The 25,080-nt window shown below is 39.6% G+C and overlaps 1 protein-coding gene across 1 annotated transcript in view; it reads right to left on the bottom strand.

Annotated features, from left to right (window-relative positions):
• LOC131892790 (FMRFamide peptide receptor frpr-18-like) overlaps positions 1-25,080 on the bottom strand; it is a 43,510-nt gene that overhangs the window by 5,975 nt on the left and 12,455 nt on the right. The window contains exons 3-5 of the mRNA XM_059242635.1: positions 21,660-21,852; positions 6,853-7,432; positions 466-728 (exon numbers count right to left, since the gene is read on the bottom strand). Of these exons, the coding sequence (XP_059098618.1) occupies positions 466-728; positions 6,853-7,432; positions 21,660-21,817 (1,001 nt within the window). The 5' untranslated portion in view covers positions 21,818-21,852. The remainder of the gene's footprint in view (positions 1-465; positions 729-6,852; positions 7,433-21,659; positions 21,853-25,080) is intronic.

Raw genomic sequence — 25,080 nt, forward strand, 5'->3', positions numbered from 1 at the left:
TTGATAGCAAGATGAGAGTTGAAACAGAGGAAGAGAAATCTCAATGACAGTTGAAGTTCAATTGTGACAAATTTGGGTTTTGAATCGTGCCAAGTTTGCAAGGGAGAATTGATTGAAGAAAGGGTTTTTCACATTATAAACAATTTGTAAAGATACTTCAAGCTGTGAGCTCAAAGAGTGAATAACTTAACCCGTACTCTATAGTGATGGCTAAGTTTCTTCCTTGCATTGCATTCCAACAAATGGAAAGACACGATCCTAACATCACCCCAACTCTCAGTTAAGATACCCTATCTGAGATTGTTCCGAAATTAAAACTCTATCTAAAGTCTGGCCTTGTTTAGTTTTTCCTTTCTACTAAAACAAGCACTTCGAGCCCCTTCAAAGCGGAAATGGTTCCCATCCAAAAGGACTAATCTGAAGTATTCCCCATGTTTTGGGATGTTTATGATCTCTGATACTTTCCTAACACACATGGTGATGAGGGTCCAAGCGTGGAAAGGATGGAGCCTTTGGGCTTGGCATTTCATAGCATCATGTATAATCATCATCTCATGCATGCTCAAGATCAATCTGGGCGAATGACAGATCAAGAACACGAGGACAATGCCCATGAAAACGATAGCCAGGTTGTCCTCCTGTCGACGGCGAGCCTGTTGAGTGGCGGTGGCCGAATGTCTGGACATGGACATTTGTCTGCGATTGCGATGCTTGACATCTTGGTAGATCTGAAAGGTCAAATCAAGGCATGTCAAGTATATGGTCATTACGTTGAACAACTTTTGATTTTGACCACCAGGGTGCGCTTTTTGAGGTTTAGTGGTCTGGCGTCTTGCAAAAATAGGGCATATCGGGACGATGGTTCCAAATGAGGTTTGAATTTGTATGCTCAAGATGTCTTCAATGAAATCTTTTAGATTCTTAAACTAGCATTAATATTCAAAGGGACACACTTTTTCTTTTCCGTTCATGGCATGTCACAAGGAAGTTTATAGAGCGAACGTGGAGGGGCCTCCACTTTTATTTGTGTAGCCTAAAAACTTGATGTAGGACGTAAGCGTGCTTTAAGACTAGGTGGAAAGCCAGGAATGAGTGTGGTTTTAGAATTGAATTGGAACTATTTTTGTCCTTCATACAATTCCATCCCGAAAATGGATTAAATCATAAGGATAAAAGCATTTCTTGTTTGGGGGATGCATCTTAAAGTTCAGCGCCGAAACTGTTCCTAAATTATCATGTTTACTCACCACTCTCGTACATTTAAGCATAGAGTAGTCTACGGTACAATCTTATTACTATATGATGTAAGATACTCGGACATTGAGGCAGGAAAGGAAGATATAGTCACCATCAAATTTTGAGAGGTCACTTTTACTTTTGAGTCTTGAAAGTTCTTTGTCAAGGGATCAAATTAGAGTTCAAATTCATTTGTTCATGAAAGGAATGGTTCATGTTAAATTGCAATTTAGTAAACTGTCACAGTTTTACTCATAAGCATGTTTAAGAAATACTTTTTAGCCGAAAAAGTTATTTTCGGACGTAATTTTCCTCCGATGTAATTTCCATTTCTAAAATAATTTGCGGGATGGAACTGTATTGAAGGCTTCACTTTTTGAAACCTTAGAAAAGTTTTTTGTCTAATTTTGCACATTGTTTCTATTTTATTTTCATACCTCTACTGTTTTGAAAAGTACCACAGTGACCTCCCAAAATTTGTGCTCTCTTCATCAGACAGCTACTACTTTAAGGAGTCAATACCTTGGCATGTTTGAAAGGTGGATTTATTGACATTGTTAAAATGGCATAGATCCACTCTCTTGACGTTTAGTGGATGATTGTTATTGTTGGAGGGATCTTAATTTTCTACATCCGCTTACAATGCAGTTGGTTTCAATTAGCATGTTTTGCATTTGAAATCACCCAAAGAGGTTACATATTTACGCTTTAAAATCGTTCTTTTCCTGCACTTCAGTTCAATTCGACCGCTTGGAATTTGTGATGAGACTGACAAATTGTCTGAACCTCTTTGATGGGTTTCCGCCAACTTTGATGCTATTCAAAGTGGGATTGAATCCGACTTTGAACTGAAAGTAACGTCTCCAATGGGATGTGCTCATAGAAAAGCAAAAAAAACTATGAAGTTATCTATGGGTGTGTTTTAGTTATTGTTTGGGCGCAATTTTTCATTATTTCTTTATAAAAAAATCAGATTTTTTTTCCACTCAAATATCGCAAACAACAGCTGCACTTTTGTTCGATAAATTGAAGGGAATATGGTATCTGAAAAAAAATATACATGTGTTTCGGTCATGTGATCACACCATCAAACACTCGCGTTAAGGTGTAGGTGCAAAGATCAAAACTTACCAAGCCTCAAGCATAAACTACATTGAACTAGAACCTACTTCAGAGTATTGGTCTTAATAGTGTTGTGTAGATAGGCTTGTAGTATTGGGACATTGAAGTAGGAAAGGAAGATGACGTCACCGTCAAATTTTGGGAAATTACTTGCTCTTTTGAGGCTTCATAGTTCTTGGTTAAGGGATTAAATTAGAATTCCAGTTCATTTATCCATAAAAGGAATTAGCATTGTATTTTAAAAAACTGTGACACTGTATTACTTATTAACATGCTTAAAAATAAATCTTAGGTGAGAAAGAAAGCCATTTTTGGACCTACTTTTCCTCTTTTAGAACTTTTTATTTATGCAATAGACTTTCTGAAACCTTAAAAACGTATTTTGTCTCATATTGTCCTTTGTATCTTGGGTTTTTAGTACCTCTACTGTATTGAAAAGTGCCGGAGTGACCTCCCAAAAGTTGTGCTGATATCATCATTCAGCTACTACTTAAAGGAGTCAATATTTGCTTCCGTGGACTTATACAGCCAAAGTGAACGATATTTTCTGTGGATCAAAAAACAGCCCCCGTTCTCATAATCTCTCACTTGCGAGTTGTATTCTCGTACCTTTGATAAAATAAATCGTAATCTATCATTATAATTAGGAGATCATTATATACTATTATAGCGACAAACAGATGAAAGACGAAATAAACGTGTTCTATAAATGAAATGTTCCACTTAACTATTATCTAATAATGCCGCCCTAATAGGAAGTGACAGGTTCCCATTCTTCAAAAGATCTAAATTAATGTTGAGGGCTCATTTCCCGCACGCCACCCTTTGTCTAAAATGAAGTCACAATTTTAGACAAGTGCCTCGTTAATGAGATCAAGACCGATCAAATGGTTGGTAGGCGAGGTTCTGTGGACACGCTCGATGGTATTGCTGTGCTCCAATCGATCGTTTTGTTCTGACACCTGACATTGCAGCCAAATTGACAATAGACAAGCCTTCCGACAATGAAAGATGCACTTTTCCTGTAACGAAAACACTTCCAAAATGTTTTGTGTCCGAAAGGCACAACAACTTCCCTCTGAAAAGTCTTTTTGTTGAAGAGGGAAGTGCTCATCCTTTTCCAAATTATGATTGGAAAATGTTCAAAGAAAGTAGCAAACTCATCCAATTTCGTGCTTGTATTTGATTTTTGATCAGACCTGCCTTCCATTTGAGGGCTTTGATTATGCTCGTTCATCATTTGATCTCCCATCAACCATAAAATCGCTCTCTTGGCAAAATTTAAATTTCAAATAGGTCAATTCGAGGCGCTTCGCCAAGAAATGAAGAAAAAGGAACACTGCGCACTCATTCTTTCCTGAAAGCCGTTCCATAAAAAGTGGCAAACTCACATTCTTGTCCAACTTCTCCGTTTGCGCTCCAAAGGTTCAAATGTAAACAGGACGATAACTCCATGGGGATTCCTTTATCCTACCTTTTCGTCTCTTTTTGGGCAAAAATATTTTCCTGAATCGCGTACTTTATCGCTTGTACAAATATTTGTTCTTGAGGCAGGCAGAAAGCAAGACAGTTTTGGGGATCAATTTACTAAGTCCGCGAGAAAAGGGAGGAACCATTTGAAAATTCTTTGGGGAGGTACGTATCAATTCGAACCAGGTTTGATTTAAAATACAACTTCTTCATTTGTTGACAATTAGGCTTTGATATCTTGTTGCCACAGACAGAATTTAGCCTCGAGAAAGCAATAAAGACAGAATTAGTCACGGTTCTGGTCTTACAGATCTCAAGCAAGAATCTGCTGGACCAATCTTAGACGCACGCAAAAAGGTTTTATTTATCTCGAACAGTTTTCCTTCGAGCCTATTTGTGTTCTGGTTACGTTGCAAACGTTTTGTGTCCAAAACAGTAATGGTATTCTAAAAGTCCCATCTACCAGATCTTGTGAATAATTGGGTGACAAATGTCAAATATTTTCGACCATTTTTCGATTAAAGCACTCTTCCCGTTGTTAAAAATACTCTAGATTCCAATTTCTCGTATTCAGTATTCAACATCTTGTCAACCTTAGAAAACGTCACGTCACTTCAAATGAGGCACATATAATTAAGAGATTTTATTAAAGGACTACTTCCTCCGTGTTCTATATTGATAACTAGTGCCGTGGCGTTTCGCCTTTCTTGTCCATGTTGTTGAGTTGTCCTGAGCACAATACTGTCTTTTCGCGTCTTTTGAAGAATGGAAAATCCGTCTTGTTTTAGTTAGCGACAGAAAGTGATGGATAGAGAACTCATCCATTACCCTTGAGACACATCTCAGTGGAGCATGTCTGTGATCTTGGCGTGCATTTGTGTACTGTATTAAGTACCCCCTCCAAGAAGGGCCTTGAACATCAAGAAATCAGTGTCCATGGGTCTTCCGGTTGTCTTTGCTCTTATGCTTTTCCGATGTTGAGACACTTTGTGCACCTGAAATCCCCATCTTGTAAAGCCCTAATGAATCAGGGCTTTTGTCAGTCTTCAATGAGCCTTGATGTCCTTCAGAGGGTCCATAGTTGAAGCTCTGAAACGAAATATTTCCGTAGGCCGTTTGTCTGATAATTCCCGATCACGAGTCAATGCAAATTGAGATTTTAAACAATTGCGGTCCGTGATCAATGATTAAATGAACTATCACTCAAGTACCCATGTAGAGGTCTAGGGCGCTTATTCTACTATGTACACATTTAGGTGCACGAAGACCTCTCCGCTGAGGCGCATTAGGATGACAAAACTAGGCCAAGTTAATCCCCTGGGATGAAATCCAGAGTGTCTGTCTTGCTTTCTTGGCTAACACGGTATCGCCCAGAAAGGACCACCTTGTCCTTGTACAGACTCTAGTACACTCTTGATCCAAGGAAGAAAACGAGGGATCATTATGTTATTGCCACTCAGATCCAAGTATTGCAGCTTTCCTTGAGGAACCTTCACCGATGTGGGAACAGGGACAGGAAACTAAGGTGATCTGGATCGATGTGTTTGTCCTGGCGAGATTTGAGGGACGGGGACGGGAATCTTTTCCCCCTCATGCTATGCCACTCCGACATTAGTCCATGTAAGTTTAATGGTTCCTCGCGACGGGTGGGTTCCCCTTGAGTCTTTTGTTGTGGAAGGCCACCAGGCTAGGAGCATTCACACTTTCAGCGAGCTCCAGATTCTACTTAAGATACGAACCCACCCACCTTCGTTGAGTTGAGTTGAGGAGTGGCGGGTGGAACTAGTGGAAGTAGGTAGATGTAGGCAAAGTTCCAGAGCCTTTGATATTGGAGATCTAAGAGGTGCTTACTCTCATTACTCATTGGGTCATCTTCCAGCTCTTGAAGGCTGTTCCAAGGACTTTATTCCATGGCAGAGCATAAATCTTGACCTGACGGTGCCACTTTGGAAAACATCGAAGCTCTTGGTTCCACTGGCTTTAGTTTTAAAATATCAGCATTGAGAACAGATTGTGCTTCCAATCCCAAGACCGGAAAAGGAAACCCAGAAGTTCCCAATAAAAGACCATTTCACACTTCAAAAGTCAAAGCCTTGAAGGCCTGACTTTTATCGTGGCCTCGAGTTTCGCTTAAGCAAAGAACGGATACAGGCAAAGCAAGCAAAGATCCTGGAACATACACAAGTGTGTGTACAACACCCATAGATGGATCAAGTGGACTTCAGGGCCATTGCAGAATGATCTCAGGGATGCCGAAACGGACGTGGGGTCCAGTCTAATGAGCTCTGGGTAGAAAATTGATTTAGCAGCCTAGGCGTCCCTGGTGATGAGGTTTGTTCCTCGAGGACACGGTTTTACCGGAGTAGTGGTAGTGGTAGTGATAGTGGTAGAAGTAGCAGTGGTGGTGTTGGTGGCGACCACAAATGTACGGCTGAGGGTTGAGCTCTTTAGTCTCGGTTAAGCTCCAAGATGTCTGACTTAATGCACGTGAATACATCTTCTTTGGGTGCCTTGTCTAACCTCGGTAATGGTGTGGACTAAGAAGGACAGGGATGGAATATGGCAGAATAAAGGCTTTAGTAGTCCCAGTGGTATAAGCGTAACTCTAACGTCGCCTTCATATTCATCATTTTGTCATGCCGATCTTTTAGGCATTTGGCCCAGTGGCCTTAGGGTAAAAACACAAGAAGGGGGGGGGGGGGCGGAACGAAATCCCTGACACGTGTCAGATGCCAGAAAGTATGAGCTGTACGTGTGAAGCAATCAAAGGGATATGATGGGCTTCGGCTTCCATTCATGAGAAATTGTGACAGCCACGTCTACAACATCTAAAGGGTTTAGAGAGACTAAAGGAACCACCTTAGTTCCATTATCATTATCGTCATTATTGTTGTTGTTGAAATGCTAAAATACGAAGCTTCACAAGGCAATTCGTTTTACCATCCCAACTGCTGATTGAAAACACATGAGCACAATGATGTTTTTTGGTTGTGCTCTACATGCTTTTTGCCATATGAACTGTACCTTGTAATTGAAGTAGATGAGTAAGATGAACGGAACGATGCCAATGAGCATGAGTCGTGTCCAGTTATTGTAGTAGATCGTGTAAGTGGGATCTTTCCTCAAGTCCGTGACCTCGATCCGCTTGATATAGGTAATGTCCGCGTCCGACACCTGAATGGGCACCGATCCGTTCCCAATTTGCAGCATCGAGGTATTGGGATGGGTCAGGATGGCGTGTTCCCCCACCGTGGACTCGAAGAACTTGGGGGCGTTCACGAACACGGCCATGATCACGACGGGGATCACGTACTTGAATAGGCGTCGTCGGCATGCCTCGGGACTATTGATGGCCTGACTGTAGTCTATGGGGTAATGTACAGCAATATAGCGCTCTAAGGCCACAGCCACGGTCATAAACACGGAGCAGGTCATGGCGATGGAGAGACACGGGTACAGAAAGTAAGGGAACATGTAGAGGTGTAGACTGGTGGCTGCGTTGAAGCTCTTGCGAATGGCCTCGGTGATAGATCCCACCAGATAGCACGAGTCCATGAAGAATAGGGCGATCAAGAGGAAATTGAAGGAATTCCTCATGTCTTCTCTGAAAGAAAGAACCGGGGGAGAGATACAGGCATGTGTGCATAATCCGCTATGAGTCTTCTGGGGCCATTATTCTCGGAGACGTACCTACTAGAAGGGATTACAGGCTGAACGATGGCAAGATGGGAGGAATATTGTCTGGAGGCCAAATCTCAAGTAAGCCTCCATATTGACAAACAAAGCTCGTATCATAATGCTCAAAGGCGTACAATACAATGCCCTACATGCTGCATGTTTGATTTCTACTTGTTCTTTCACGTTTTGGGGAAAATATGCGAAAGAGCCTAGTTAAGGCCTTTTTGCTGTATTGTTATTCTGAGCAACTAACTATATTGGGTGTCAAAACAAGACGCTGCTGATTTTGTAGTTAAAAATGAGAAATGAGACGTGGTGGAGTTGTCAGTCTTTTTTTATGCCAACATTCAGAGTCAAACACAAAAAGTGGGCACCCACAACGAATGTTCTTCATAAGTAATCCTATGCAACATGCTAGCACATGTCAACAATAGATTTCAAACACATTCGGTAATGTTTGATTGCTGCGGTTGACGTATTCGCTTGCACCTTGTTGGGCCTTACAATTGAACAACCATATCTAGTACTGGTAATACTAGTACTTGTAGGCCCAACGTTCATGTTCCCCAAACCCCTCCACTCATGCCAGTTCCTATTTCTCTATCTGGCTTTGTTACAAAGGTAGGTATGAGAGAAAGAGATTCCTTTTGATCCAGTGTTATCAGCTTGAGGTGGATTGGGGATGAAAAGGAATTCTTAGAATCTAGGGCTCTACAGGAAACATTTCACGTCCACCGCTCTCCTTGTCTGTGCTCATTTTCAACTGGAACCAATTTCTTCCACTTTCTTTCTCTTTGGATTGTTCACTTTTCTAAATTTTCTTTATTGCCTTCTTTTGGTCAACTTTGTCGTGCAATAAAACCGTGGCTTTGATGATAAAGAGTCTCTCCTATCCGGTGGAAATGAGACCCAAGAGACACAGAGTGTGGAAGTCATTCTCACCTTGATCCCCAAACCTGACCAAAATTTCCTAAGGGCGCAACGCCAAACTGGATAATAAAATCATGACCTGCAAATCGATTCCAAGAGCAAGAAACTTGCTGGTCCCTAAAAGGCGAAATTATGGCTTCAGATGAAATGGTTTGTAAGAAGTGATGATAGGGCCACCTTTTGAAGATTTCGTATTGCGATCATTTAAACCAGAGATTATTTGACGTTATGTTAAAGGAGGCACTATTTAGTTTCAATTTTTCAATCCCTTTTGATGACTGTTTTGATTCTCTAGAGGTGTCAAATGCACTTTGCTCTCACACAAAAAGAACCTATTACATTCTCATTACAACGTCTCGGAAAATCCCCAAGACACAAAAGCCAAAATGTACTTTCATTTGTAGAAACCTCTTTCTCAGGTGAACTCCTAATGAACCTCTTTGGATCAAGTTTAGCGCCCTGGCGGTCCCTTTTGGAACTATCATTTGACACTAGAAGAGCTTCCCCGACCTTTTGAAGGCTTGATGGAAAAGAAAATGAAGGGCATGTTGTCCGAAGGTGTCAGAAATGATATCAAGAAATAGTCCAAGTTTCTCTCCTTTGAGGAAGGAAGTTTTCCGTAGACCCGTTTTTCAGACTTCCTTCCGAATCTTTTAATGAAGAACCTACAAGAGCACTGGGAATGTTTTCTTCCTCTCTGTAACTTCAATGGATCTTCTCTCAAATTGTAAGTCCTATTGATCCACTCATTAGAGTTGGAACAAAGTCCCTATTGAATTACTAATTTTGAGCTCAGCTTTGAAGTAGAATGGTACATGGGCTTTCATTCCTCATAATTGACAGTGATCGAAGGAAATCTCGAGGGTCCAACCTGATGACAAGTTTGAGAGACTTTCTGGCACCCAATATGGACTCAATATCCAGTTGGCCTGTGGAAAAAAGTTTCCCTTCATGTCAAATCTGTTCAATCATCCCACTTTGATGTGGTCTTGCCGAAGGATAGCGAATAACCTAGCCTTTTTGAGGGAAAGTTTGCTTCCCAAAATATCTTCCTAATCAATAGAAAATTGAGTCAAAAATAAACTCGGCTGGAATACCCTTGGAATACTTTGATGATCAAGTTTTTTTAGTTGATTCGATCATAGTTTTGAACATCTAAGAGCTAGTAGCTACCTCAAAAAAATCAGTCTTTGAAGATGAAGCCAATCCTCATTGGCTTTCGAGGAAAGACGTCATCAATACTGACATTTAGTGCAATATGAGGAGTGATAATCATAAGAAAGGTTTGAAAGCTGACATTGGAGCAAAAGTATAGGGCTGACATTTTAGTGAGAGGGAGCAAGAAATCACTACAACTTATCCATTCCAAACTTTTCAGTTTCGCTTCAAAGGCAACGATTATTGTCCAGAGATAAGTTTGATTGTTAGCTCTACTCATGAAAAATAACAGCTCGAATTTTGCTCGTTTAGAAATGTTTTGTAGCTTACAGTTTTCAGCAACCTGCATCGCATTGTTGCGAAAATGAGACTCTACTAATAAGAGCCCTTATTTGCAACGTCACACGGCCCAAAGAAAACGGGCAGAGGCCCGGTAGATTGCTGAATAAACTGCTCTTGCCTTGCCTTGAACGCATAACGCGGACATTGTGGCTCTAATTATAAATAAGATTTGAATAGAATTAGCCAAAAACAACACAAACGCATTATAATTCAATAAAAAGGAATTGGCCCAATCGGCCCTTTATTTGGAGAGGCTGAGTGACAAAGCGCCCTCTGAAGTGCAGAACGTAAAACATATTTCGTGCAGCGTAAGTCAAAATTGGTGTTCATGATTAGGGAAGAGCCTGGCTCCTTAATAAAGCACATGAATTTCTTGATTTCAAGCCATCATCCGTTGTGCAAAACTCAATGATTATATCAAAATGATTCAAACCAATGTTTTGGTGACTTGAGGAGTATTTTTTTGAATTGGTTTGCTGACAAGAATCAACCAGGACAGTCTACAAAAGTGTTAAGCTTTATTTTACGCTCACAAGATAAAGCGCTATTTAACCTTGGTTAAAATGAAACGATGGTGTTCCAAGCTTTATCAGTAATGCTATGCGTTCTTTTCAAATACAGTATGTGCTATTCATCCCTTAAAAGTTCTATGTGACAACGGAAAAGTGGTCAATATATTGGACATTGTTTCAAGAAATCGATCTCGAACTTTCAGTATTGGCAAAGTTAATAGCTGATATATCTTGTTGGGCTAATCCTTAGTTGGCAAGTCAAAGTTGATATTTGATGAAATGAATGCATCTGTTGAAGAACTTCATCATCATGTGAATATTTGCCTTATCATTTTTAGATTGTGAAAGTTCATTATTGAGTTACGAATTTGCCACTTTTAAGTGCAGGCAATTTGCTCGTATGTGGTTAAGTAACAACCAAATGGTAGCGTTAATTAGCCTCAAGATAAAGGAACAGGCCAAGTGCTTCGTAATCACAAAAACAGGCCAAGATAATTAGTGATACGTATTTTTTTCATGCTTGGCTTCTCTGGACTGTTTCATAAGCTTTGCCTTTCTAAGGTGTGCAATATTGGCCTCTTCGCACAAAATATCTTTTCCAGAACCAGTTCAAATGAACTTCATTTGAGTTAGGAGGAAGAACACAAAAATTGTAAGGGGAATATTTGTTAAAAAAAACTCAGCATTCTAAAACATGTTGTGCCGCATTTAATACGAAATATGAATAAAAGAATCGTTTTGCAGTGGTTTTGCGATAGTTAAAATGATTAGTTTTCAGGATTTTTAATCGAATATCCGAATTGAATTTTGAGAAATCAAATTTCATAAAATGGATCAATAATTATCTGACGTCAAACCAAAATGTCCAATGACGACGTAAAATAAAAAGGGCATTTTTAAAGTTGTCATGAGAAACTAGAAGGCGGGAGAACAGTTTGCAGTATTATTTCTATTTGCAAACCAGTTATCTTGGCATAGTTTTGGCGCTCATATTTGTAAAGGAAATTAAACGCCACTGTTGGAATACTTATTCTATAATGGGCCCAGAACGAGGCTTTGTTTAGGAGAGCGTTGAAGTATTCATAATCCCAGATGTCATCCTGGATTAAACGAAGATGGCTCAGAAGGAAAAATATACTCGGAAGTTGTCGAGTTCAAATCAGGAGTGGTTCCCATGGGTGAACGAAGGCTAAGAGTCCTTCAATATTTTTCAATGATTGATTGACAAGAGTCAAATTACGGGAATGGCTGGCCTATGAGAGAAGTGTTTTCCTCAATGGGAAATAAAGCATGAGAGATTTGTATCACCAGTACCTACAGTTACTGATTTCAATGGTTTGCCTCATCATTTCGATGATAGCCAACCTTTCCTGTTGCACAATGCTAATTAATTATGTCAATCCTTCTCTTTGCCCAGCAATGGTTTCTTGTGTGATGGGGTGAGGTTAAGACAGAAATGTGTTCTTATCGTGTGTTTTTCTTCTCCAGGCGTTAAGAAGACAAAAAAAAACTCCAGTGTGGTTTCTTTTCCATTGAGGTAACTTTCTCTGTTCACGCGTGGCTGGCAATTAAGTTTCCAGTCCCTATAGTATACGTAAACTAGGGTTACACAAATCATTTTTGGCTTTGGATTGTTCCAAATCAAAATCATACCCTGAATATCTGTTATTTTCGATCTGCATTCAAAAGCCGCAACTCTCTTTGCTTGAAGTTCATTCAAGTTCGGAGTTCAAAGAGGCGGCATGGTCAACACCTTAAACCATGGAGGTCTCAATTTAACTGGAGGTCGATCAAATTGTCGCCGTATACCCTGGTAGGCTTTTATCTCATTAGGAAACGGGGCTTAAACGATGAGTTAGGTCTTACCTTGGATCGGTTTTCACCCTTCGCTCTATTTAAAAGGTTACTGCTGATCATTTCCAATTCAGTCCAATTTATTTCAATATAGTCCAATTTTCACGTATATTGTTGTTTATGATTCAAGATGATTGACATTGGGATTCCAGGATCATGTAGTAGTTGGCCCCTTTTTCGCTCTGTAGTTAATAAAACATGTCTGATTCACTTTCAAGGAGTGCTTGGATGTTTCCGGCAACCACTCACATCAAAAATATTTTGGAACTTTGCACGAATTCTTGTCACTTGTAATTTTTATTCGAACAAGTCAAATTTCACGGTTCCTCCTTGTTGTGTCACACATTTACCTCAACTTAACTTGGACAGCTGAAAAACTAGAACAATAGGAAAAAAATCCTGGTAGACAGGAATTCCTCTAGCTACAGCTTAAAACTAGCCATATTCCTCCCTATAATTTCAAATGTTTATGGCGAGGGAATTTGCCTGGCTTGGAGAGCGTGACCGTGATTTTTTCAATTTCTGGTCGGGATGGTTTGGTCAATGGTTTCTAAAATTTCCGTTATATTATTAGGGTACATTTGGCGGCGTCAAATATGTCCAGTGTAACGTCGTCCATGCTTCAACGCATTTGCTTATTGACTTTTTTTAAGCCTCATTGTTATCAACTACATACAAAGAAAGCAACAGCAAATAGCTTGTATTCCTTGCGCTGCATTGCGATTAAATTGAGCTTTGAGCTCTTCAGTAATGAATCCATACTAAAGCCGGTGCTAGCTATTGGGAAAAATAGATGATGATTTTGTATCCGAAACAATCTGGAAAACCATTTCCCCCCAAAAAGCCATCTGAAGGGTCCACTTATGCATTGAAGGTGTCTAGAACCACACGTCTCCTGGCTTTCCATAATTCTCAAGAGACAAGGAGATGGGAATAGAAAGATGAAGAAGGAAAAGCGTAACAAAATTTGGTGGGAGCTCTTTTACAAGCATTATTCCAGCTATAAGCATCGCTTTACAACATCTAGTAGATTTATTGTTCATAGAAAGAGAGGAAAGTCACTTTGAAAAGACTAGATTCAATGGCGAAATAGAATGGAAAGACATGGTAGAGAGACACACAGAGAGCTCCCTTCCCAAAGAAGTTCTCGCGGAAATGAATGGTTTCATCACGTCATAAAAAGTGAGGGAGTGCGACATTCCGGACATTTTTATAGCTACGCTCTCATTATGAGACGCACATTCCTTGATATCATATATACAGAACATTGAAGGGTAAAGAGACCCATTTTCGACAAATCCCGTCTCCTCATCAACAAGCTCAACAAAAGTGTATTAGACCCTGGTTCAATTTAGAACGACGACAATAGGCCTATAAAGCCTATCATTTCTTGTTACAGTTGGTCAAAAACATCCAGGTGTGAATGCCTCGAAAGGCTGATATAAAAGGCTTGTCTTGCACACCAAAGGAGAGAAACTATTAAGTATGAAAGCAGACATAATATTGAGTGCTGCGGTTTTTGGAAACCTTTGATGGAAAATCATATTTTGGTTGGAAAAGGCGAGATTATGATGCATTGTTGACTGACGCCCTAAGATTGATGTGTCTGGTTATACCGTTAAGCTTCATTCCATCAGATCCCACTGACGTGGTCAAGCTATGCCGGGAATACTCCTCCTCCTTCACTGATTGCGTTTTGTCAGAAGTGCTACACTGGTCATGTATGATTCCGTCAAGCATCTGTTCCTTTTTAAAGCTTATTTTTGAAGGATTAATCATTTTTGAGAGCAAAAAGTGTCGTGAGACAAATGATCTCGAAAGTGGTTGGACGCGAATTCAGGCAATTACATCATTGAATACTTGCTAGATGTGGTCCACACGTACGTATGTGTTAGTCCATCCATTTTTTAAAGTCACCTAGTGCGTGATCAAAGTTTTTTTTTGATTTTGGCGGTTAGTGCAAGACCCTTATTGTTTTGAATAAGCTCTTTGGAGAGGAGTGCACACTCAAATACATTTGGTGTATGTTATGAAAAATCGTTTTTGAGTCCATCATGACTTATGTTACGCCCTCTAAGTGAAACTCCTTTCTGACTAATCAAGAACCTGTAGAATAATGTATGAGCTCGTTCCAAGGCTCCTCTTCCATGCTTTTTGAGATTGGCTCTAAATCCAGAGTAAAGATACACTGTCGCTCGTGCTTAAAAAAAATCTTAAGAAAGATCAGTGCACATTGACGGGGCTTTCACACGTGAAAAAATCTTAAATAAGCTTTTCTCTCAAGGAGATTTGTTCCATCCCAGAATCAGAAAAAATGTGGTTTGCCTTGGACTTTTTGTGCCAACAGCTGCTGTATAATGTAATTGACCCCCCTGAAATGAAGAGGTTGCGAGAATATGGATTTTGTTCTACTGCAACTAAACAAGTGCCACTTCCTTGGGAGTGTTGATTGCCAAAATCTGCATTCACTCATTGATTTTGCATAAATCATTGAATTATCCCTCATCTATTAAATCATTAGACTCATCAATTTTGGATGCACATGCATTATGCTTTTATGTTGTGATAGCCTCCAACAAGCCCTACCTTTCAACATACTAGTTGTTGGACATGCTTGCATCATATACTTCAAGGATCTACTTTAAACTCAATCAAGGGCTCTTAGACATTAAAATATCTTAGCCTTAGTAGTCTTTTTTTCTTGTTAGTTAACATCAAGAACAGACTAATGCGCTAAGTAGCATAACCATTTTTGAATCATTTATGAATATGCCTCGCCTGAAGATAGGAAACCCAAACTTGATCAAACTTCTCCTTCTCATTAGATATCAGAGGTGTAAAAGACTACCCTCAAAAGTGCAAAAGCTTGGAAAAATAATACTTCAGAGTGGAAGCTAGGTTTGATTTTAGGGAAAGCCTAGTCCATAACTTGAGATGCGTAAGCACCCACCAAAAGATTGAATGATGGAGTAGGGAAAAATTACTGGATATAAAACTCTCCATGAGCCAAATGCTAGTAGACGTCGTAGAGTTGACAAGTTGTTTACTTCATTCAAATTGGTACTAAATAGGATTATGTCATAGAAATGTGAGATTTGTTGAATAGTGGTTGTCAACTACAGCCCTGGGTCAGCAAACCCTGTTGCTCGGACTCTTTTATTTAGTATAAAACATATTCAACTGCTATGAGTCAAAATCTTTTCTATGCCAGTCCATTCGACAAATGGTATGTTTGACTGTTTATCGTTAGTTTTTAAGTCCGAAAGTAAGTTTACCCAAAAATGATTCAATGATGCAAAGTTAGGCGACAATTTTCCGAGTTAAAAGAATATATAATAATCAAATATGCTAATAGATATTAAGATAAAGCAAAACTTAAATAAAAATTGCAGACAGATGTTTAGATTCATTTTGCTTGCTTATGAAATGCTTCAAAAAGTTATTAATTGGGAAAATCTGTTAATAACTAGATTATAAATAATAACATTTCAAACACCTCAATTGGAATACATTTTTCTTTTATTTAACAATGACATTATATTTTGTCCAAGACAGAAATGGTTATATGCAGTTAAAGTTACAAGAATAAAGTCTTTTTGCATTTGGCTTCCTTCCACAATATCTATAAGATTTTGTGTAGCTCTATTTCTAGCGAAAGCTGTATAGAGCAACAAAAGATCTAGGAGAAGTGACTCCCTAATTTATCTAACATGAGTCACTTGTCTTCTCAGAGCTCTAACTTTGAAAAATTTGATCTCTCGTCGAAGGCTTAAGAGAAGCATGGAATATATCTTACCGAACGAGGTTTGCCACTCCCTCTGTTTTCAATTTCTTATCACTATTTGAAGAGGACGGGAGCTTTGCTTACACATGAATGTATCTAAAAGAGCCTTTATTCCGCCACGTCGAAAGCTATCAACGTGTGTTTACTCTAGTAGATAGATATGATTTATAACCACTCGGGATTTTCACATTTACATGAATCCCAGCAACACAGCTAAATCTTTTCCCCACAATTAGTAAACACCCCAAAGTAGGCACGAAAATGTTCTGCCTCAGCCTAAAACCTAAAAAGAACGCATTGCCCATTTCCCGTCACGTTGTCCACAATTCCAAGAAAAATCAGGGATCGGTCTCCAGGATATCGTTTGAACTGAGGACCTCTCTAAGGATGTATCCACGTTAGCATCTCTGTCAATTGGATCGAGATATCTTTCTTTAATGGACTAATGTTTCCTCCTCTTGCTCGCATTTGGAGATTCATATACTCGTACACTGCATGAATGCCTTGGAATATTCATCCGCATATCGAATGATAAACCAACCAAGAGCAATCCATGAACAACGCGGAACGCGAGTGTTCTCTTGTTGGGAGGAGGAGGAACGATGGGTGTTCCCTTGACATTTGGTCTACTTCTTTTTCCGTGCTCGTTCTTTTCCTACGTATATGGAACAGGAATGCCCAAAGATTATTGGTGTATGCTATTGATGCATGAAATATGTCGATTGAGTCCAGCTTCTGGTTCACAACTACCTTCCAATGGAGCCCTTGCTCCATTTATGACTAGGGAAAATGGAATAGAAGGCAGCTAGCGGCGGAAAGAAAGAATTCGTATTCTCTAAGCGATTCCCATTGAAAAAAAGACCCATTATGTACGACTTTGGACACCCAAATATGACCTGCGGTAGCAAAGTAAGGCCATGAGATGCTAGGGCATCGATCGTGATCAGAATGTTATGATCGAGTCGTTGCATATTGGAACAAGTACTACGTATGTAGTAACTCGATCGACTCGCTCAACGACCAAGAACAAGAAGTGGCAGGAAGAGAGCTACTGCATGTAAAGAAAAGCGTGAAGGTCGCTCACTAAATCAAAGCTGAGCTTCTTTTGAAGGCCAGGGATAAACTATGATGAAGTTGTCCTTTGGCTTAAGCCGATACATGACAGGGCTGTCACCCTAAGGGTCCAATTTTATTGGACTCTCGCTGAATGCTTTTCTGACAATTGACATCATTGACTTTGATTGCTCGAACACTGCTGACTGAACCATTTCTCGGTATAGTCTTTCTCTTGACTGTTTGACTTTGTACACAGTGCAAACGTCTTTCGAGGAACCGATAAGATGTCTTTCAAGGAGAAAAGAAAACCCGGAGTTGAGCCTTCAGGTTACTAGAGGCAGACTCGGAGCGTTCGAATTCAATTCGTCGGCAGATTTTGGCGCTCTTGAAGAACAAGTCAGAAGGAAATTCGTCAAACAAATGAGCATGACTTGTTTTGATTTAGTTCTATGGATCCAATCGAGAATTTACTTCTGAATTTAATTATTGCAGATGTAGCTACAGTGATTTCTGGTCATATGATCAATTTCAGGGCATTTGCTTTACAACCTATCCGACTGGAACTTAAAATTCAAGCAAGAGGTCAAAAAAAGGACAAGACGTCACGAGCGCCACCTAGGAGCCAAGTTTTGCAGAAGGCGTGTCCAGCACTCCATAATAACCTGTTTTACTCGGATGATTTGTCACTTGATTTGAGCTAGAATGCAGAATTGTGGTCTTATGTTCGGCATATACAGCAGTTTGTTGCACTTGTGCGGTCATGGATTTGCTAAGCCTGTGCAAAATAACTTTGTTTGTTGAGATACCTTGAACCTCTCGACTCCAACAAGACGACGACTTTCTTCGATCTCCTCGGAAATGGCGTCAAGCGCAAGAAGCACTTTTGTGTGTTGTTCCCTTTGAGGGGTCTCCCTAGATCTAATTCCCTTTGGCAGTCCTATCAATCCCAGCATTCTTGGAACACAAGCCTTCTACGTACCTACGTAGGTAGCTCTTGAATCGATGACACATCGACACAAGTGCCGTGGCACCTCAAGAATGTAAAGAACTAATGGAGCTAAATCCGCGTTTGTGAAAGGAAATGAAGGCTATCCAATCCTTCAACGCTCTCATTCTTAGCCTAAAGGAAACGTACCTACGACTCCACACCATGGTCTTGTCGAGATTTATGAGGTGGGAGATAAAAGCTTAAGATTATCACAATGTTCGGAATGTTCCAAGGATTTCAAAGCTCTTGGAAGAGGGAGAAAAATCCCACCTACCATCATTCGAAGATCGACCTAATACCAAGGATCAAATAACTTGCCTTTGTGCCTCGGTTATTGGATACCCTCTTCCCTCCTTGTTCGTCCCACGTTGTCAGGGAATTAACTTATCCCATAAAAGTCATTATCCAAGGACCCAATGGAGAAGAGAAGAAAAGTCCATGTTCATGATCCAACGAGTCGAATCATTAAATGAAAGGGTTCCACTTCAATGAGGCCGATGAAAGGCCCATTTGGGCCGTGACAGAGCGCAACTCGTAGAAGTAGGCGCCATTTCACATCAAAGTACAAAAAGTAAGAAGATGGCATTGGTAAATAAACTATTGTCAAGCTTGGACCAGTAATTAATTTTCAGTATCCGAAGGTATAAAAAATGAATTGAAGCTTCTTGGAAAAAGGAAACTTTTTGGTAGTCACTGATGCTTCCTTAAACCCATTGAATGGTGTCAAGTTGAATGAGGTACTTATTTACCGAGTGAATAAGTACAAAAAGTGGACCCAAGTCAGAGATTTTTCCGACATAGATCTAGAACGTATTAAGCATAGCAACTGATTCAGACTCATTCATAATCGGCATTTATTCTTGCAGGCCCCATTTTCGGACTAGTAAGTGGTGAATGTTTGGGATCGATTTCTTACCATGGGATCTGGAAACATGATCCATTGTTGAAAATCATCCATATCCACTTTAGCAGTGAGAATAATTGCCATGTTTGTATGAGAAACATCAGGGAAAAATCAAACATGGGAAAATAGTTTCCACAAAAGGAAGAATTATTGAAAGAGAAACGTTTTTCCTATTACATTGAAATGTTTGAATGTAAGATATGAAAGAATGCACTTGTACATTGTACGTAACGAACTGTGAGACTTTGACTTATTATTTAATTGGCACTGATGAGAAAAGATGGATTTCAAGCCTGACATACTCCAAACTGTTTTAGGAAGGTAGATTTCAGACCCTAAATTTTTAAATACGGTATGTTCCCAATCCACTAACAAAAGTTGGCTATAGTAGATCGAAGAACTATATGCTTTAACTGAAGCCAAAATAGAATCAAACTGCCCAGTGAAAACCTAGAAAAAGCAGAAATTTGCTCATTTTGTGAAAATTAATAATGACATCATTTGCCAAGCATGTTGCATTGTGCTAAAAGGAGCTTCGAACCACTAATTCGGTTGATCCTAAAAAGGCACAATTGATTTTACAACTGGGGGCCGAGAAAAATGAAAATAACAGTTGAAATGTCTAACAAAATACTGCCTTGTACCAAAAGGCGATATGAATGTGTCTATCAAAGAGACGTGAGAAAACCGATGTTAGGCCTTTTTCTAACATGGAACATCGATGGAGTGACATGCCAGACCCGATCTTCATGAAAAAAGGGTTCGTATGGCTATCCAAAGAAAAAGGCTCCCAAAACAAATGCCAAGTTTGCCTTGTCTGTCCAATATGCCTTATCATGCAAACCATTCCCTCGAATATAATTGCTCTTGTCAGACGATGAGGATTTAGGAGTTTCCAGATGACGTTTGAGTATCAATTTTCGAAGGTCAATTTATCCAGTCACGTTTAAAAACCGGTGTTGGTTGAACCACGAAACTAAGCCAGGTGTTACATCCCTTCATTACAGGTGAAACCATTCTTTTTCAATTCGCGACCTGAAGTGGGACATGTAATAAGAGAACGTGTCACCGCAAGAGCTGCCATGATTAATAGCTTCAACCTTTTTTCCTTGAAGCCTCTGGAACCGGTGAAGCCCTGGGTTCCTTCGTTTCATCGCACACACTTTGTCCGAACTAAAAAACATTCGTATTCGATGAGGAACAAACAGCCTTTATGTGCCAAAAAGAAGGTGGAGAGGCTAGGTAACGAAGAGATATATATGGGGATTCTCGACGACAGACGCATCCTTCATTTCCAGCAAGATCTTGATTACATTGGGAGGTGCGTGCTGCTTGTGCCTTGTCTTCCGTTCGTTCTCCTATCATTTCATCCGTTGGAGGTGCATTTTCTACTTCAATACAATTGCTTTTTGAAGACTCATGAACGCCTGGACGAGAAGCATGTTCATGCGTGGCCTTCTTATATGTTACTTAGGCTTAATTTGGCTTAATTAAGCCTTGAAAGAAAGATATTAATCATAGCTTGGGGATTGCGAAGTGAAATTAGTAGCAGGTTTTCAGCACAGGGTGTGTTTTTAAATTTGTTTTGATTACCATACCTTATTCATGACACAATTATCAAACCCATGGTTGTAATAACTATTTATTCAATACTTGTTACTTTCTTTACCACACGTTTATAAAAATGAGGGTTGTAGAAAGCTGGTATGTTCAAGACACCATGCTATCGAGTTTTAATAGAAGAGTGAGGGGTTCCCCGAGCTTTCCTTCACACCAGAGGGCATAAAAAGGCAAATGAGTTTAAAGTGTAGACAATTATGAAATCTAAACTTTCATCACCTTTACGCAAAAGCAGTGGCTGCCACGGAATACCCACTTTACTTTTTTGATAACAAGTTTTCAAGGTACACATTTGATCCGTCGATATCTACTTTGTCATTACTTGTGACACAAAGTGATCTCATAAACAGAGAGTAATGAAATGAAGTTGCTGATAATGGTGTTGGGTTTCCTTTGAGTTAAAATTAAACCCAGGGAAAACGGTTTTCATGAAAAGATTGCTTTTTATTCCCCTTTTCTGAAGGAAATAATGGATATACACGGATGGTTATATTCAATTGTAAATGATGACAAATCAAGGACTTGGTTCCAACCTATTGGTTCATGCCCAGGTGATATAGTGTTCTCTTTGGCCTTTTTGCACCAGGAATAGCATGGTGAGATATTTGAGGTCTTGAGTAAACATTTAATAACCAAACTTGACAAGCTTGCTTGCTCATTGCGACAACAACGTATTATAAAGGGAAAAGGTGGGTAGATCCAAGTCATTGTTGGCACTTGGATCCTGGATAGGCTTGAACATGTTTGCTGATATGATAGGGGGTTGTGAATGCGTCTCTATGTGGCTTGTACACAAAAATGACCAAGGCCAAGGTCTCAGTGCAAATTGGATAAACCGAGACGGAATGAGTACATTTCCAATGTTTAACATAAGCTTTCATCCATGGTGTAGAGTCTGTACTTTGAAATGAAATTGCAACAAGGCGTAAGTCGTAATAAAGGTGCATCTAAGTGACAAAGTGACAATGGACCAGAATCTATGGGATCCCATTGCTGTTGACCTACTTGCATAAGATTAGGGATGACACCGTATTGGCCACCAGACCCAGGGCTGCCATGACCACGTTAGCCACACCTTCCACCCAAAAGGAGAAAAATTCGATAGTATTTTCATCCTCCTCCGAAAAGGTTGGGCAGTCCAAATCGTCCTCCGTGAAATTCATGCCTGGCCTATTAAAGCCAATTGTCAATGGCAAACCTGAAAATAGATGAAGACATATTCATGAATTTCATTACTTCTGCTACCGACACCCCCTTGAGGGATGTTGTGGTCATATGTGTTACATCTGCGTCCATGAAAAAATATTTTTGTAACATTGACTTTTAAAGGGAAGCTTCAACTTATACAGAAGAAGACATCGAAAACATGATCAGGTTGGCCCTTGGAATACCTATGTTTGAAAGTTGTTATACAAGGATTGCCAAAAAAATATTCCATTCACCATAAACTTGCATTATTCGCAATTTTTTATGTTCTTCAACCATTAACACCCCTTGCTATTTTTTAATGCTTTGTTTCCGTAAAAAAGCCACAAAATGCGGAGTAGGAAACTTTTGCAAGTCTTTTTGATTGTGGGAAACCAACTTAATTGGATTTGGTGGCAAGATAAACAATGACACATCCTGGGCCACAATGTTTTGCAAAGCCTTGTCGCCTTTCTCTGAATAAGTATAGCAGTTTTAATCTCTGGCTTCCAGCTGGTCTCGGAATTCCTTGATGCGAATCCAGATAGAATGGTTAATGCCAGAATAATTGTCTTGATTGAGATGATATGACGTCATTAAGAAAAGTCATCTTGGAAATTTTCCTTCTGCTTTGTACCTTTTGATGTTGTAATTATCTCATCTTGAGAGCTAGACCAAGATAAGTCGCTTTGACGATCTGTATACATACGCACAGCCATTTTCTTGGTGCTGTATTTGATTTTATTTGATGTATGATTAGCTAATATATAATGCATCATAACCTAGTTGATCCAAGCTGAGAGAACCCCTCAAATATTGCAGAGAGAACCCAAAATCTAATGAAAAGCAAGGTCGAAGCTTCTTTGTATTCGTATTGTTTCCAAATCATTTTCCGCCTGAAATGTTTGATCAAATTTTGACCCCAGCCCATGTACAAATACCGCAATTCTCATCAGGGAGGATTTTTTAATGAAGCTAGGAAACATAATGAATTGGTGGCAATTCTTGTTAAAACAAAAGGTCAAAATTACTAGAAAGATTAGAATGATGAGAGGAATAAAAATAACTCAAAGAGAGACTTCTAAACACATGCAAGCAGCATGATAGATCATTAAACGAGGGTCACTTGTGGCTATTAGTGACATTAAGGGCTTTCAGTAACTGAGTGACCTGATTTGAACTGATAGGTCATGCGCTGGTAATTATTACCCATCATTTGATCGGATCAAGATTGTGAAACATTGGAAGTGGGTCTGGGTTTCTGGGTTCTGGGTCTGTTCTGGGTTCTGGGTCCGACAGTCGATTTACTTGAACGTGAAAGTTGAAAGTACAATGCAATTGCCAGGGAAATAGAAGGTGCACAATTGTTCGATGGAGTTTGACCCTAAAAGTTCGAAATGTTTTGGCATACTTTTGAATTGATCCAACATGAATGTGTAGGTAGGTGGTCTTGTCATCAAAGTTTTGACTGGAAACCCTTTTAACTTTCAAAGAAAGTTATTGAAGTAGCAAGTGATGTCTAGCAAGAAAATGACACACTTTTCATCTGAAAAGACAGTACATTGGATATTTGTGTGGTCTTTTCCATTTTCCGTTTTCGTCTGCTTCGAATAGTTATACTCTTCATGCACCTTGTGGCCTTGAGTATCAGGAAAACAATGCACATTCCCCTTGAAAACCAAGTGCTTTAGGGTATATGACATGACAATCAGTTGATGATTTTTGTGGGAAGTGCTTAAAAAATAAAACGCAGGCAGGATATGATAAAATATTCAACTCGTAATTTCTAGCACGCTACTCTCCTCTATCAAAAGTTTCGTTCTCATTTCCTGTGCATGTACGTCAGTTTTCAATATTAGTAAATCGCTATGAATACCTGATGTTTTGCACAATGAAATTTTCGAATACCAAAAGTGATTCAAAGTTATTCCTTTCTCTTTCTGAAAAGAATGACCGCGTGGCTATAAGAATGTAGAAAGAAAGCTCTTTTCTTGAAATTGAGGGAGTGTAAGAAAGAGAGGTAAGTATTCTGGACCTTTTTGAAAAATATACTTTTCGACTTCATTTTGCCGCACCCCTTTGTTTTGGAATCAGGGCCATGATGAAGAAGACCCAAGCAAAGTTTGTTGAGTATACCGAATCATAAATTCAAATCTCGCGGATTTGAAGAAGCCAAATTGACCAGATAACAAATGGGACCTGTTCCAAATAGCATATCATGATTCATGTTCCATTCCTCTCAGGTCATCTTGTTCCCAACTCACTGAATGGCACGGTTGAAAAAAAGGCAAATAGGCCCACATGCCACAGACTTCGTTTTCGAATCCTCTTCAACGGTTAAAAGAAACACTACTTCGCTAAAGGATGGAAACAGGGATTCCTTTCCTGTGGGACAAAAGAGCCAGATTCGCGAGTTCCGCTCTCCAATAGCGGATGCAGCGCTCTCGCACACAATACGTATACGTACATTAGGCGCATGCAATAAATCAATCGTCGCTTTTGTAGCCCAAGGTTGGTAGGGTTGCTGGTTTGATTATCCACGTTCTTAGCCTCCTCAAAAAGGAGTCTGGTCCTATTTCACGGACCGTTCCTGACTCGAAACCAAACGACGGGGAAAAGTTGGGAACAAAATTCAAGGGAAATCATGGGAATGAAAAACTTGGAATTTGGATTGCCTGTAGTGGAACTTGCGAGTTCCATATTAGTAGGCAGGTCTGGCACTCAAGATCAAGTGGAATTGTCACAAGTTTAAAGCATTGGGGTGATAAATCTCAGAGTCACTTGGTGGATTGTGTTCTTTTTCATTTCATGTTTAAATGGAGAGAATGTAACAGGTTGGACAACAGAAGTCCTGGATGGATCGCTTTTGAATAAAGGTGACACAAATTGAGAGGATGCAAAGAATTTTAAGTTCAGACACTTGGTTGTTCTCATTGTGAGAGAATTTGACGTGCCTTCTCTCACAATTTGAAAAGCACGTCTGTGTTTCTGGTTCCTTCCAACTTTCATGGTTGGTCTTGCATTTGAGAGCATTGCATATTTAGCACTCAAAGTCGGCCTTGGAATAACTACAACACCGAAGCAGTCTTCTTTGTTCTGAATTTTGAACATACAATGGTTCCACCTGACTTAGAGTTTCATCTTGAAGCTCATAAACAAATGATTTTGATTCAATGTGGTGGGCAAAAATTCACTGACAAAGCGGTTAAACAGTTTCCACATTTGATCTTTGTTGTAGCTT

The sequence above is a fragment of the Tigriopus californicus genome, chromosome 2, assembly GCF_007210705.1.
Source record: "Tigriopus californicus strain San Diego chromosome 2, Tcal_SD_v2.1, whole genome shotgun sequence".
Lineage (NCBI taxonomy): Eukaryota > Metazoa > Arthropoda > Copepoda > Harpacticoida > Harpacticidae > Tigriopus > Tigriopus californicus.